The sequence below is a fragment of the Oenanthe melanoleuca genome, chromosome 27 (genome assembly GCF_029582105.1).
Source record: "Oenanthe melanoleuca isolate GR-GAL-2019-014 chromosome 27, OMel1.0, whole genome shotgun sequence".
NCBI classification, from domain to species: Eukaryota; Metazoa; Chordata; class Aves; order Passeriformes; family Muscicapidae; genus Oenanthe; species Oenanthe melanoleuca.
The window spans coordinates 2,505,174-2,518,732 of record NC_079360.1 but is presented as its reverse complement, the minus strand read 5'-3'; the positions used below and the strand labels follow the sequence as shown (position 1 = coordinate 2,518,732).

The following is a 13,559-nucleotide window of genomic DNA, read 5'->3' as shown; positions in this document are numbered from 1 at the left end:
AGCATTTTCTTTACAACTGTAAAATGCCTGTGGGTTGAACTGGAAACTTTCTCCCACTGGATCAGCTGATCAGACCTGACTAGGCCAGGAGGTGCCCTTGTGGTGATGGGATAGAAAATGTCAAATATTGCTGAGGCAAAAGCAGTACTGTAGAGATAAGCCTGATCCGTTGTGGCAGGAAGAGTTGCATTACATTTAGGCTTTTTTTCTTTTTATCAATTTTCTAAGAAGACATAGAATGTACCCTCAGCAAGTTTGCTGATGATGCAAAACAGGAGGGAGTGGGTGATACACCAGAAAGCTGTTCTGTCATTCAGTGGGACATTGACACTCCAGAGAGAAACCTGAAGAGCTTCAACACAGACAGGTGCAGTGGGAAGAATAATCCCAAACACCAGGCTGGGGGCTGATCTACCAGAGAGCAGCTCTGCAGAGAAGGACCTGGGGGTTTTGGTGGGTGGAAGTTGACCATGAGCTGGCAGTGTGACCTTGGGGCCGGGAGAGCCAAAGGGATCCTGAGGTGCATCAGGAAGAGTGTGGCCAGCAGGTCCAGGAGCGGATTGTGCCCCCATACTCAGCTCTGCTGAGGCACACTTGGGCTGCTGTGTCAGGCCTGGTGTGCTGTGTCCAGGAAAGAAAAGGAGCCACTGGATAGCGTCCAGAAGAGGCCACACAATGATTTAGGGACTGGAGCATCTCTGATGAGGAAAGGCTGGGAGCTGGGCCTGTTCAGTCTGGGAAGGGAAGAATGATAGGGAATCTCATAAATGCATTTAAATATCAGAGTTGGGTGTCAGGAGGATGGGGGCATGTCCCAAGGACCAAGGGATGCCCACAATCTGGCACATGCCCCCCCTACACTTTCCATCCAGGCATGTGCCACATTGGCTTTGAACTGCCATCCCATAAAAGCCCTTTCCACCCAAATTCCACCTCCTAATATCCCTCTCTAGGTGCAGCACTTTTTTCTCTTTCATGCAGTCTATGTGTGCCATGATGCCTCAAGATTTTACCTCAAAACAATTTTGAATTGGTATTTCAAACAGCAATGCTACAAAATAACATTTTCCACCATATATATAAAAAGTACCTTCCCTTTGGTCTTAAGGTACAGTGGTTTCATGCCAATTTCATTTAGACTGTCTTCTGTAGGCAACAAATACCTTCTTTAACCTTATCATGGGTTTATTACAATTTCTATATGTTTGTGAACCTAATCCAAATCTTGGAATAATATGCTCCAACAAAATTTTGAGCTCTCTCCAGAGCTGCAGGAAATGCTTCTAGCCACTGAGTCAATTGATGTACTATAACCAGCAGGTATTTCCACCTGCTAATTCTGGGTAATTTGGTGAAATCAGCTCGAATCTTTTCAAATGGCCTATGGGCTTTTGGACGGCCTCTAGAGGCAGGACTCCTCAACACCTTATTGTTTTGTTCACCTTCTGACATGTGAGCCATCCTTGACCAGTTTGTTTCCAAACTTCAAATATTCCTATACACCCATAAAATTTTAAAAAGTGCTCACAAAGTGCCCTTGTTCCCCAGGGAGTCCTTCTGTGTAGGTTGCTTAGGATCTGTCAAGTTAAAAGTTTTGTTATTAGTTTCCTGCCATTGGCAGAATCCATTTTCCTTCTATCAAGGTTGCCCCTAGCTTCTTTACAGCTTCTACCTGTGCTAAGGAAAGTTATGGTGTTTCATTTTGTGCTTCTGCCTCCTGAAAAGTCATAATTACACTGTTGTTTTCCCTTAGGGCAGCTTTTTTTGCTTCATCGTCAGCCATGGTCAGTTGTTTCCTCTTGTTTTAATATCTCTGTGTTTGTGGTTGCTTGTGTTCCCTTGACTGCTACCATTAGAATAGTGGCTTTTATTTTATGTGTTTTTCCTTATCTCTTCTACCATATACCTTTTGTGATTCCCTTAAAAACTCCTGAAGCCCCCTATCCTGCCAATCTTCCAATTTCTCCAGCTTCTTCCTGATGCCCCACCAAGACTTAGTTACAAATTGTGTTTTCAAAAGGACCTGTCCTGCTGCTCTATCGGGGTCTATGCCAGAGTATAATTCCATATGGTTTTTAGTCTCTCTAGCCATTCTGCAGGAGACTCATCCTTCATTTGGTGCTCAACCAGAGCTTTCCCTATATTTGGTCCCCTAGGCACTGCTCCCCAAATTCCTTGGATAATCATCCACCTGAAATCCCTCATATTCTGCCTATGTTCTAGCTCCTGATTATTCCAATTTGGATCTGCCACAGGCTATTTCTGATTTCCCTGTTCTGGCCCCTGATGATCTCTATTGTAAACAAGATTCTTAAAATTGCCGGCAATTTTTCCTCCTGGTTATGAGATTCTTTTAAATTCACATACAGATTTAAAGTCTGACAAATTCAATCTTCAAATGATTCAAATTCTGGCCAATGTAAATTGTCTGCATGTATATTTTTCTTTGTCCATTCAAATATACTATAATGGATCATTTTCTGCCTGCTATTTCCTCTTTGGGATTCCCTTGTATCCCAGTATCGTAACATGATCCCCAGTGGACTGTCCTGAGGAATACTGCTCCCCTTCTGGGAACCTTCCTCTTGGTTGTTTCCAGGCATAATGGGTTATCGTGAATTTTTCTCATAATTCGCAGCCTCTGGGTCGGAGCTTTTACTCTTCCTCTGACCCATCTCTGTGTGCAACAGACTAAGAAATCTCCTTTATCTTAGTCTCCCTCGTTCTCCCTTGCTCGTTTTGTGTTTCAACTCTCTCACTTAATATTGCTCTATTACACTATTTCATCTCTTGCCAACTACTTATCTCCCTCCTATTTCCCTAATTTCCCTTCTAAATCTATCGTCCCTAACTTTTTTTCTGGCCACTTCTCACAAACCCTTTTAATCACATACTAAATTTTCCATCTGTTGCCCCTCCAGAAGATAATTCAACCAAATTTGGTCACTCCTCTCCTAAATCACCCTTTCGATCATCAGTCATGTCTCTTCTCATTAAAGACTTTTCCTGTGAGTTTTCGGGTTGAGATCTTCCCTCCCATTCCCTCCCAGGGTCATCACTTGTTCTCCCCTTTTGCTTCCCTCCTTTCTTGGCTGGTCTCCTTGTGGAGATACGGAACCGCAGTACTGGGAAGGCCGCACTCACTTCGGCTATCCAGCTGTTTCAGATATTCCTCACTCACACAGACAAGCACACAACTGCCCACCTTACCCAACCCCCTGGTACTTACACAATCCCTTTTCCTACGCTGTTCTTATGCACAAGACATTTTATTGGCACTTTACCTTTTGCTGGCACTCCTCAGGGAGCCTTCTTTTTGAGCATATCCTATTGCTAGCTTCTTTTGCTTATGCCTTATTTTAATTTGGAACTCCTTCTCCAAGAAACTCTGATCTAGCCTTGGCACCACCTTAACAGCTGGTGGGGAGCTCCTTCCCAAATCTAGCCTCTCTTCCCTTGAACTGGAATTCTTGGGTTTCGGCACCAAATTGTTGTGAATGATGTTCTATTTGTCCAATTTATCAAACAACAAGATTAATTTTAATTGAAATCTGGTTTAATATGGACACTGCTAGAAGCCTAGGAAAATTCTAGCCAGAGTTCTTTCTCAGGCTCTGAGTTCTCCTAGTTCTAGCTCAGATTCTTACCCAGGTTGTGACCGTTCTCAGCTCCGGCCAGGATTCTTTCCCAGGATGATGGTTTTATCAGAGATAGAAAGGAATTAATAATATAGATTAGTACCTGGTGTTGACCGTGAGACAGCGGGCGAAGTATGTGACATGGGATGTTTCTCCTGTTCCCCAATGAGTTACTGTCCACTCTTAGTTTTGAAAACTGTCCTATAAATAAGGATCGGGTTTTCAATAAAGTACCTTGTTTTTCCCAAGAAGGTGTGTGTTGCTTTTATTTGCTTTCCCTAGTGTGATAGCAACTGTTTAATAGTAACAATTGTAGATAAATGAATACAATCAAAATATATACTTGATACATATATTGAAGTATTTACAAAATTTGGCAGTGAGTAATTTAGTATAATTGCGGTTCGTATGAAGCATAAGCAAAACTGACGGGGGGTAGGTAGAGGTGTCTGCCTGTATCGAATAATCAAGCTAAAAATCTCACTCATATACTGTTTGCTAATATGTATAATTACAGAATTTTCTGGAAATTGTCTCTGTCACGGTTTGACTTGGGTTTGCCAATTTTAATATATCCAATTTCTTTTAGAGATAACATTTAGGAGCAAAAACAAGGCAGGCTTAAAACTTAAAAGCATATATGAAATCATTTATTAGTAACACACACCAAAAAAAAAAAAAAATCATAATAGTATTTCCGGATTATTCCCTCCTCCCCACTCCCTCATCTTCCACATTTCTTAACAGAAACATACTGAGAACACTTCAGTCAGTTATCTACTTAAATAATCATTTCAGTTTACTCTAGAGAGAAAAGTTCCTTTTCTTGCGTTTAGGCATAGGGGGTGCCTTCACTTTCATAATCTGCATTCACCCGGAGAAAAAACTGCAAACTATGAACTTCCTCTCATCCCCACAGTTCCATCCAGAGCTGTGTTATGGATTATGCTGCACACATGGGGTATTACTTTTAAAGACAAGGTGCTGAAAGACAAAATTCTCTTCATTTCTTTTCCTATTAAATGTCTCTGTCCATATTTCCAGTCCCAAAACAGAGAGCCCCATTCCTCGAGGCAAAAGATCCTTTTCTCAAGCACTTTAACCTCCCCAGGCATTTTTCACAGTTTAAAGGAACTTCAGTGTAGTCACAGTCCCCTCATAGCCCACAGAAAAAGGTTTTCAGCTACTTATCAGTGGCATCTCTTCAATCTCTTCCAATCTGGAAAACTTAGCTTTCATTTCACTGACTTCAGTAGACTCCTTGCTTTATTCTTCTCATTCAGGGGAGCTCAGGGGAGATTTAGAGTTTTATCCAGGCATTAGAAGGGTTAAAATTGCATCTAGAAAGTGAAGAAGCTGGGCCAGGCCATGCTGGAAAAACTCTGGGCTACATGGAAAAGGCCGGACAAAAACTCTAAAGCTCAGCTGCACCTCTTCACGCCGCATGGGCAGCTGGAGGCCTCTCAGAACAGGGGAAAGGGAGAGCCTCAGTGGCTCTCCCACCCCCACTACCCGGCCCCCAGCCCGGCCAGGCCGCATGGAGAAGGGGGCCGGGCTGAGCCGAGCTGAGCCTGGGGCCGACCGAGGCCCTGCTGAGCACAGCCTGGGGCCCCGCTGAGCCAAGCCGAGCTGAACCCGGGCCAAGGCCCTGCTGAGCCAGGGCCAGGGCCAGGGACCCACTGGTTGCCACCTGCCTTGCAGCCAAAAGACAAAAGAGGCCAGATTAACTTTACCAATGTGATTTATGGAAGCAAAATAACTTTTGAATTGGTTACTTGGGCTGTCAGCTACTAAATCAGCCCTCTGATTGGTCCCTGCAGCTCACAGGGGAAGTTCCCAGAGAGGGGACAGCCCTCCTGTTTCCGGGCCCTGTGCTACTCCTCTCAGGTGGCTCCTCCCCATGAGAAACCAGCACAACCTCCTAGTTTCTATTCCTAAAATCTACGTCACTATGTTGTGTTTTGCATGCTCTATTAGAAGCTGGGGTTCTCTCATCCTTTTGGAGGTCTTATTTCTGATGACAGCTCCTTGTTTTCATTGTGTCCACTGTGTAACCTTGCAGGTAGTGCAAGCACTCTAGGCTTGAGGGTCTGGAATTAAGCATATGTTCCCACAATAAAACTTTATCCAAGTGTCCAGTGCCTGGAATCATCCCTATTTTACCCACTCCAAGGTTAAACTTTTAATTTCTAGATGTTGCTTATCAAACCTACATCCTTCTACTACTACATCCTTCTACTCCTGTATTTGGAGGATTCCATCTGCTTTGTCGCATTTCCTTTTTCCTTTTTGCTTTGTAACAATTAATTAATTATTGAGTTCTGCAGCTTTAAAACTGGTTCCAGGAGTGAAGGGGGAGAGAAGAGGTGCAGAGTTTGTTATCAGAGTACACTTGCTCCTCCGCATCCTTTACACAGACTGTTTTGTCTTCAGTGGACAGCAGGAGAGAGCTCTCCTTTGCTTTTGGTTAGTCTTTCTGGCTAGCTGTGGCAAAGAAGTTCAATGGACTGTAGGTTTATTTGTTTTTTTTTGTTTTGTTTTTTCTTTTTATTAAAATTGTTTGAACCTGTTGTGGTCTAAAAACAAAGAATAGTACTGGGAGATCACACATGTGGCACACCAGGCCTGGGCTGTGACATTTCCCAACATCAGAAGAACTAAAAACAGATTAAGTGAGCCAGGCTGCAACCCAGGAAAGGGACTCTGCTGAATTTTGCAACTCTTCGGAGTTATGCGAGGTTTTATCACTTAATATTGTTCATTTTTGTGCTGGGAAGTGTTCTGACTGCTAAATAAACAGGTTTTTGCCCCTCTTCTCTCTGAAGAAATATTTCCCTGAACCAACTGGGAAAGGGAATGCTAGAATCTGTTTCCTAGAGGAACCCCATTCAAAAATTCTCTCCCAAATTTGCCCTGAACCGGGACAGCCAGTCACACTCTGGCTCTGGAGGATTGCTGCCTCTGGTCTGCAAGATGTAATGGGATCCTCGTCCCTTCCACCCTCATCCCTTCCAGCAGACAGGTTTCAGGAAGATCCCCATACACATACTACACTCCAGGGTCTTTATAAAACAGGACAATGGGCAATGCCCCTGTTAAACAAAAGGTTGGTGGCTTGTGCCCACCCAGGGACGCCAGATATCACTGTCTGTGGGGTCTCCTGAGCCTGAGTTCCCCAGAGCAGGACATGTAGGTGGTTTAGAGTTCAGATTTTCCCAGCCTGATCACCGGAGAAGAATCAGGAGGCTGTTTTCAGAAGTTTCCAATGTTATTTATTGTTTCTTATCTAAGACATTAATTCTCTAACTAACAGCGATCTGTTCAGCATGGAGATCCAAGGCACACTGACTGCCAGAGGGCAGGTCTTAATCTTTTATACTATAAATTACGTACCTAGTATTTACAATTATTTTCCAATACATGACAATTTTATCACACTGTCCAGCTTTGTCCCAGACCAATCCAGCAGAGCCATCCTAGCACAAACATGGATGGCATGAAGAAGATAAAAAGAAAAGATATACCACGCCCCAAATCCTCCATCTTAGCTTTAAACCCTCTAATAGAAACATTTCAAAAAATTCCCTTTTCTGTCTTCTAACAATCTAATTTGTACTCTACTTATTTTTTGTGACTTGTAATTCTTCCTGCAATGAGGGTAATTTTTCCCAGGGGCTTAAATCCAGTCCACAGGGGTCCTGGGTATTGTGCCAATGCCTCTGAAAATCCTGCCCGGGGGGTCTAGAGGCATCCAGGGAAGCCAGGGGAACACCCTGGACTTCCACACTGCAGTCCAGTGTCATTTTACAACACAGGGCAAGGAGCTATGCCAGCATGCTCTAGAGGAATTTTTGTGGGTTTTCCCAAGGCCAAAGCCATGTAAAATTTCAAACTACTGGGATGTTTCACTGGCTGGGCTTATGACAGAGCAGGATCAGGAAAACGAGGTCTGAGTCTCTTCCAGGTTATAATTCTGGAGCCAGAGCTGCAAGGGAGGGCTCAGAGAGGCTCAGGCAGGGCTCTCCCCTTCTCCTGCAGACACTGCAGGACCCTGCTCCTCCTGGCCTGAACCTGGCCAGGGCACCTGCTAATCTGCACCTGGGCCCACAGTCTGCTTTCCCAGCTGGACCTCAGCCTTTCTCATCACCATGGACTTGTCAGATCATCTAGAACACCAGTGCTTGAGGCTGTGAGGCTCCCACTGGCCTTGTCCCTTAGCTACTCTGATTGGTGATTTCTGATGTCCCAAGGACATCTCTGGTGGCAGTCAGCCCCTCTGATAAGAAGAAGGAACTCTGCCTGACCCTGGCCAGTACTCCCCATTCCAATCAGATGAAAGGGGGGGAAAAAAACAAAAAGAAGAAAAGTGCAGATGGAACCAGCTCATATGCAGGATCTCAGGGACTCTCCCCAATGGTCTCTGATGGGATATGCACTCAACAGACACCCCATTGCTGTCCCTGTGCACTGTAGGTGCTCTGAACAAGCCCAGATCTCTCCAGCTTTTTGAGAAGATTGTGACAAACACAGAGAATGTCATGTGTGGGAGCCCAGAGTATTCCTCTGGCTTCCCTGGGAGGTTTAAGACCCCCCTGGTGGGGTCCCCAAAGACCCTCGAATGAGACCCAGGTGTGTCAGGGGCTGGATTTAGCTGCTTGGAACAATTTGGCAACATTGAGAGAAGAAATGCAAGCTGCAAAAATAAATAGAGTGTAAATTAGTCTGTTAGAATGTAGAATAAATAGATTTCTAGAATGTTTAGATTAAGGGGCTCGTGGCCAAAATGGAGAATTTGGGGTGTGGATACTTTTTCCTCCTTCTTCTGCGTGTCATCCATGCTGGGTGACATGCTGGCACTTTCAGATTGGATGTGAACAAAGCTGGACCATGTTACAAGACTGAAGTGTATTGGGAGTCAAGAGTAAATACCTAGTACATAATTTAGACTATAAAAGATAAGTCCTGCCTCTACCAGGCAGATTCTGCCTTGGACGTCTAGCGAGCAGACCGCTGTTCGCTGGCATAGCATTCCTGAAATAAGGAAGAATAAACAACCATGAAAACCTCTAATAACAGCCTCCTGCATTCTCTCATCGGCGGGCATCGGAAAGAGCTGGGTTCCAAACCACCTGCATGTCCTCCTGAGGTGATCTCAGGTTTAAGGAGACACCTCGGGATGAACCACTCTCCAAGCCACAGTCTGGGGTTGTGAAATCAAAAGCAGCGAATGACACGGCTGCAGGCAGGCTGAGGTTTCCTGTTTCAGCTCCACACCACATTTATAGAGGTTATCATTCTGTACCTATCTCCTCCCTGGCCACAGCAACCAGTCATCAGGACAGTGGTAGAAGATGCTGCTTCTCCTTCTGATCTCAAGTGCTTTTCTCCTGCCCTGGGCTGGGGCTGGTGAGTACACAGAGAGGGGATTTAGACAAGAACATTCAAGGGCATTGATGGACACTGAGTAGTCAATCTCAGGCAAGGTTCCAGCCTCACCTTCCTTTCTATCTCTACTCTCCTTCTTTCCTCCCTCTTCTTATCTCTCAGCTCAGGCTGTGCCTGAAACCAGTGAGGCATTACAGGCACCAGAGCTGTGCCCTTTGCTGGCATTTTAGTTTTCCAGAGCCAGGGGTGGTCAGTCACCCCAGGCAGTGCTGCTTGTCTTTCTCTCCATTGCAGCAGCAATGCTTTGGACAGCCCCAGGAAGGAGAGTTGCTGGTTTCACTGGCACATGACATCAGAGGATGACCCTCTCTGTTCATGCAGCCCCAAACCTGAGAGGAAACAGCAGAATACATCATATGAACATTTCCCCTCTCTCTTCCAGGAAGAATCATTGGTGGGAAGGAGGTTGTACCCCACTCCAGACCCCACATGGCTTTTTTAAAAATAAAATTTGTAAATCAGTCTGGCATACATACTAGTCGCTGTGGAGGGTTCCTGATTCGCCCAGATACAATGCTATCAGCAGCTCACTGTGTGGCTAAAAGAAGGTAAGACCCTGTCTTTCTTGTGCTGGTGATTTTTCCAGTCTCCCATAGTCCCAAATGGCCTCAGCCCTGGTCTGGGCTGAAACAGCACCCTGTGTCCCTTCAGGCAGAGCAGGGATCTCTGGAGCTGATTGATCCTCTGTGAGTTACAGGAATTGTCTGCCAGGGGCTGAGTGTCCTTGGGGACAGGAATGCTCACAGGGGTCTCCAGGGTCATGGATCCTAGCATGGCTTAGAGCTACTGCTGGACAAGAGGGTCCAGTGTTTCCCCTCCCTTGTCTCCCTTTGCCATCAGCATGGGGCAGCTCCCACCTGTGTGAGTTTGGGATGAGGGATCCTCAGCTGGGCTGTGGAAGGAACCCAGGTTGCAGAGGAGAACTTGCTGAGAGCTGCTCTCTGGGGAGGTTTATCCCAGCACCAGCTCCCTCCAACCCCCTGCACTGGGGGCTGTGTTCCTGTGGCCAATGCAGCTGGAACATGTTGGTGTTTCCTGGCAGGATAGTGAACATTACTGTGACTCTGGGAGCCCACAACATCAGCGTCCGAGAACAGAGCCAGCAGAGGATCCCTGCTGCACGCTGGGTCATCCATCCCAAATATTCCCCTGTTGGCTACATAAATGACATTGTACTGCTGAATGTATGGCCCAGCACATCCTTCCTGCCTGAGGGATCTCCTCCTGCTCACCTCCCCAAAGTTTTGAACTTGTCCCTAATACTTGGCTGCCTCTAACCCCGTGTTCTCTCTGCCTGACAGCTGAAGACAAAGGCCAAGATCAATAAGAATGTGAAACAAATCGCCTTTTCCGGGAGCAACGAGGGTGTGACAGTAGGAACTAAATGCAGGGTGGCTGGCTGGGGCCGGACGGCTGTGGAAGGGCGTGGCAGTGATGTGTTGATGGAGGTGGAACTGAAGGTGCAAAATGACGAACCATGTAAGCAGCTATTCCATAACTACCTGCGTCATTCCATGATGTGTGTTGGTGATAAGAACGGGAAAAAGACAACTTACGAAGTAATTGTCGTTTTTGTCTACATGCTTGGGAGGAGGTTGGGATTGGACAGTCAGTTTGGTTCTCAGGTGAAGGTAAAAGGGTGCCAGAATGAACCAGGACCTTGAGAATGATGAGCTGAAGCTCTGAACCAGATGGGCTCCCTGAATTGGGGTGCATTTTCCTAACTATTAACATAATTTGATTTTTTCCTTACTCGGGGATGTTCTACCCAGCCTAGCCAGTGCTTCAGTGTATAAATTCTTTGTGATACCCTTGTTAGGATGGCTTAGACATTTCCCCATGTCTAAAGTAGGTCTAAGTTATTTTTGTACTTTTGAATCTCAAAGAGCCTCCAGGCCTGAATTTTTTCATGGGTGGGCTTAGAGGAGTAGTGGGGCAGCTACAAACCCTGTAGAGCAGGAGGACGGGGAGGTGCTTGGAACAGGAGGTTGTTTACATGGAGGGAGGAAAGAGGAGACTTGTTCCTTAAGGCAGGGAGAGCATGTCTGACCGCTCTCACTCCTTTTATGACACAGGGTGATTCTGGTGGCCCATTTGTCTGCAATCAGAAGGCTTATGGCATTGTTTCTCGTGGAGTTGGGACAAAACCTTTCCCTAAGGTATTCACTCGAATCTCGTATTTTGAGCCCTGGATACGTGAGCAGCTGAGGAAGTTTGCACTCCAAGAGCTGCCTGGCTCTCCATCCTCTGACTAAAATGCTCAGTGTCCCTTCTCCACAATGCATCAAACACCTGCTGGTCCTCAGAAGCTCTCAGGGGCAGCTGAACTGGGCTCAGAGAAGCCCCCATGGTGCAGGCACAGGCTTTTGCAGTAAGGAGAGTCTCCATGGCAAAGTGAAAATGCAGGTCCCAAGTACACACAGCTTCCCATTGTTCCCTTTCTGCCACTGCTGCTGCAGCTCTGCTTTCTGGCCATCAATAAAGGCAAGTTCAAACTTGCTGGTGTCTGCAGCCTTCTTGGGAACTGGATGGAAACCCTGAGTGTGAGAATGAGGAGATGACATTCCTTGGGAGAAGCTGAGTGACACTGTGGGTTGGACAGTGCAGTACAGGTGTGAGTCCCCAAATGCTGCTAATGCTCCCTTGCCTCCATCAACCTCTTGCAGTCAAGCCAGCAGGTTGATCCAAGAGCCTGTACAGAACATCTATCCAGCCTGTCCGGGGCAGAGGCATCTCCACATGCAAGGGGAGATCATGTGGCGTAAGAGTTGAAATGAGGGATGTGGGACTTTAGACTGGCTTTTAAAAATTCTGTTTATTGTATTCAGATGATTCAGCAGTTCAGGGTTGTGGGTGACAAGAGCCAGCCCACAGCCAGTCAGCCTCAGCTGTGGGTTCGTCTGAAGCCAACTCTAATTCTGGTTACAGTGCATTATGTACTTTTCATTGTAGAACGTCTTAATATGTGACAACCAATCAATTCTTTTACTATTACCTATAGCCTATCATAACTACTAACATTACTATATGCATGTTCATATTTTCCAATCACAAAAAGTTAGTATGTTAAAGTTTAAGCTAGAAGTTGTTTTTCAGTATTTTTGCCGTGGAAAATTCTGAGACCTTTTCTCTACTTCCAACATGGGATTTTTATTTGCTTTTGAAATCTTTTTGCTTGGTGAAAACATTTTCTACTGGAAGTGGATTTATCCTTTGGTCTGAGCTATAAAAACCCCTTCCAACTCCCTTGCTAACATACCCTTTGGCTTCTGTCTGGGTGTGACTTGGGTTTTGTCAATTTTAATATGTTTAATTTCTTTTAGAGATAGGATTTCGGAGTAAAGACCACACAGGCTTAAAACTTAAAAAGGTACAATAAGAAATTTATTAATAACACAAAAAGAATTCAGAATAAGATTCCTAGATTATTCCCTCCTCCCATTTCCTTCATTCCACATTCTTTAACAACAACATACAGAGAACACTTCAGTCAGTTATCCACCCAAATAAACATTTCAGTTCACTTAAGAGAGAAAAGTCCCTTTTTTAGTTATTGCTTAGGGAGTATCTTCACCTTCACCTTCACAGTCTGCATCCGCCCGGGACCTACAGACCATGAATTTTCCTCTCATTTACACAGTCCTTCCAGAGCCGTGTTATGGGCTATGATTCACACATGGGGTACTACTTTTAAAGGCAAGCTGGTGCAAAAAGCAAAATTCTCTTCATCTCCTTCTCTATCAAATGTCTCTGTTCATATTCCAGTCTCAAAACAGAGAGCTCAATTTCCCCAAGGCAAAAAGTCTTCTTCTCAAGCATCCAAACCTCCCCAAGTATATTTCACAGTTTAAAGGAATTTTAGTGAAGTCACAATCCCCTCATAGCCTCACAAAAAAAAGTTTTCAGCTACTTATCAGTTGCATCTTTTCAGTCTCTTCCCATCAGGAACTTTATCTTCATTCTGCTACTTCTGTGGACACCATGCTTTATTCCTTCTCATTCAGGAGAGCTCAGGAGATCGAGTATCTTATCCAGGCATAAAGAAGTTAAAATTGTTTCCAGATCGTGAAGAAGCCACGTGGGCAGTTGGAGTCCTCTTCCCTCAGAATGGGGAAGGGAGGGGGGAAGGAAAAGCCTTTGGTGCTCCCTGATTCCCCCGTTCGGCCATGCCACGTGGAGAGTCGAGCCCGGGTTACGCGGGGCTGCCCGGAGCCATTTGGTCGGGGGGTGGCCAGGACCATGCGGCCGGGCCGGGCCCCCCACCAAGCTGGGGTCGGGGTGCCGAGCCAGACCCCCGCAGAGCTGGGGCCGGGGTGCTGAGCCAGACCCCCACAAAGCCAGGATGCCAAGCCAGGCTGGAGCCCCAGCCAGGAACCACCGCACCTCTGGAAGCCGGAAGCCGAAGGAGAGGGCAGTTAACTTGATCCACTGTGATTTGTGAAAGCGAAACAACCCTCCATTGGTTTCCCAAGCTGT

The 13,559-nt window shown here is 45.8% G+C and overlaps 1 protein-coding gene across 1 annotated transcript; it reads left to right on the top strand.

Annotated features, from left to right (window-relative positions):
- Positions 1–8,989: 8,989 nt before the first annotated feature.
- On the top strand, positions 8,990–11,582 carry LOC130264166 (cathepsin G-like). The gene is made up of 5 exons (XM_056512187.1): positions 8,990–9,044; positions 9,466–9,631; positions 10,126–10,267; positions 10,385–10,642; positions 11,159–11,582. Exons 1-5 carry the CDS (start codon positions 8,990–8,992, stop codon positions 11,336–11,338), a joined length of 801 nt encoding a protein of 266 aa, XP_056368162.1. The 3' UTR covers positions 11,339–11,582.
- Positions 11,583–13,559: the final 1,977 nt, after the last annotated feature.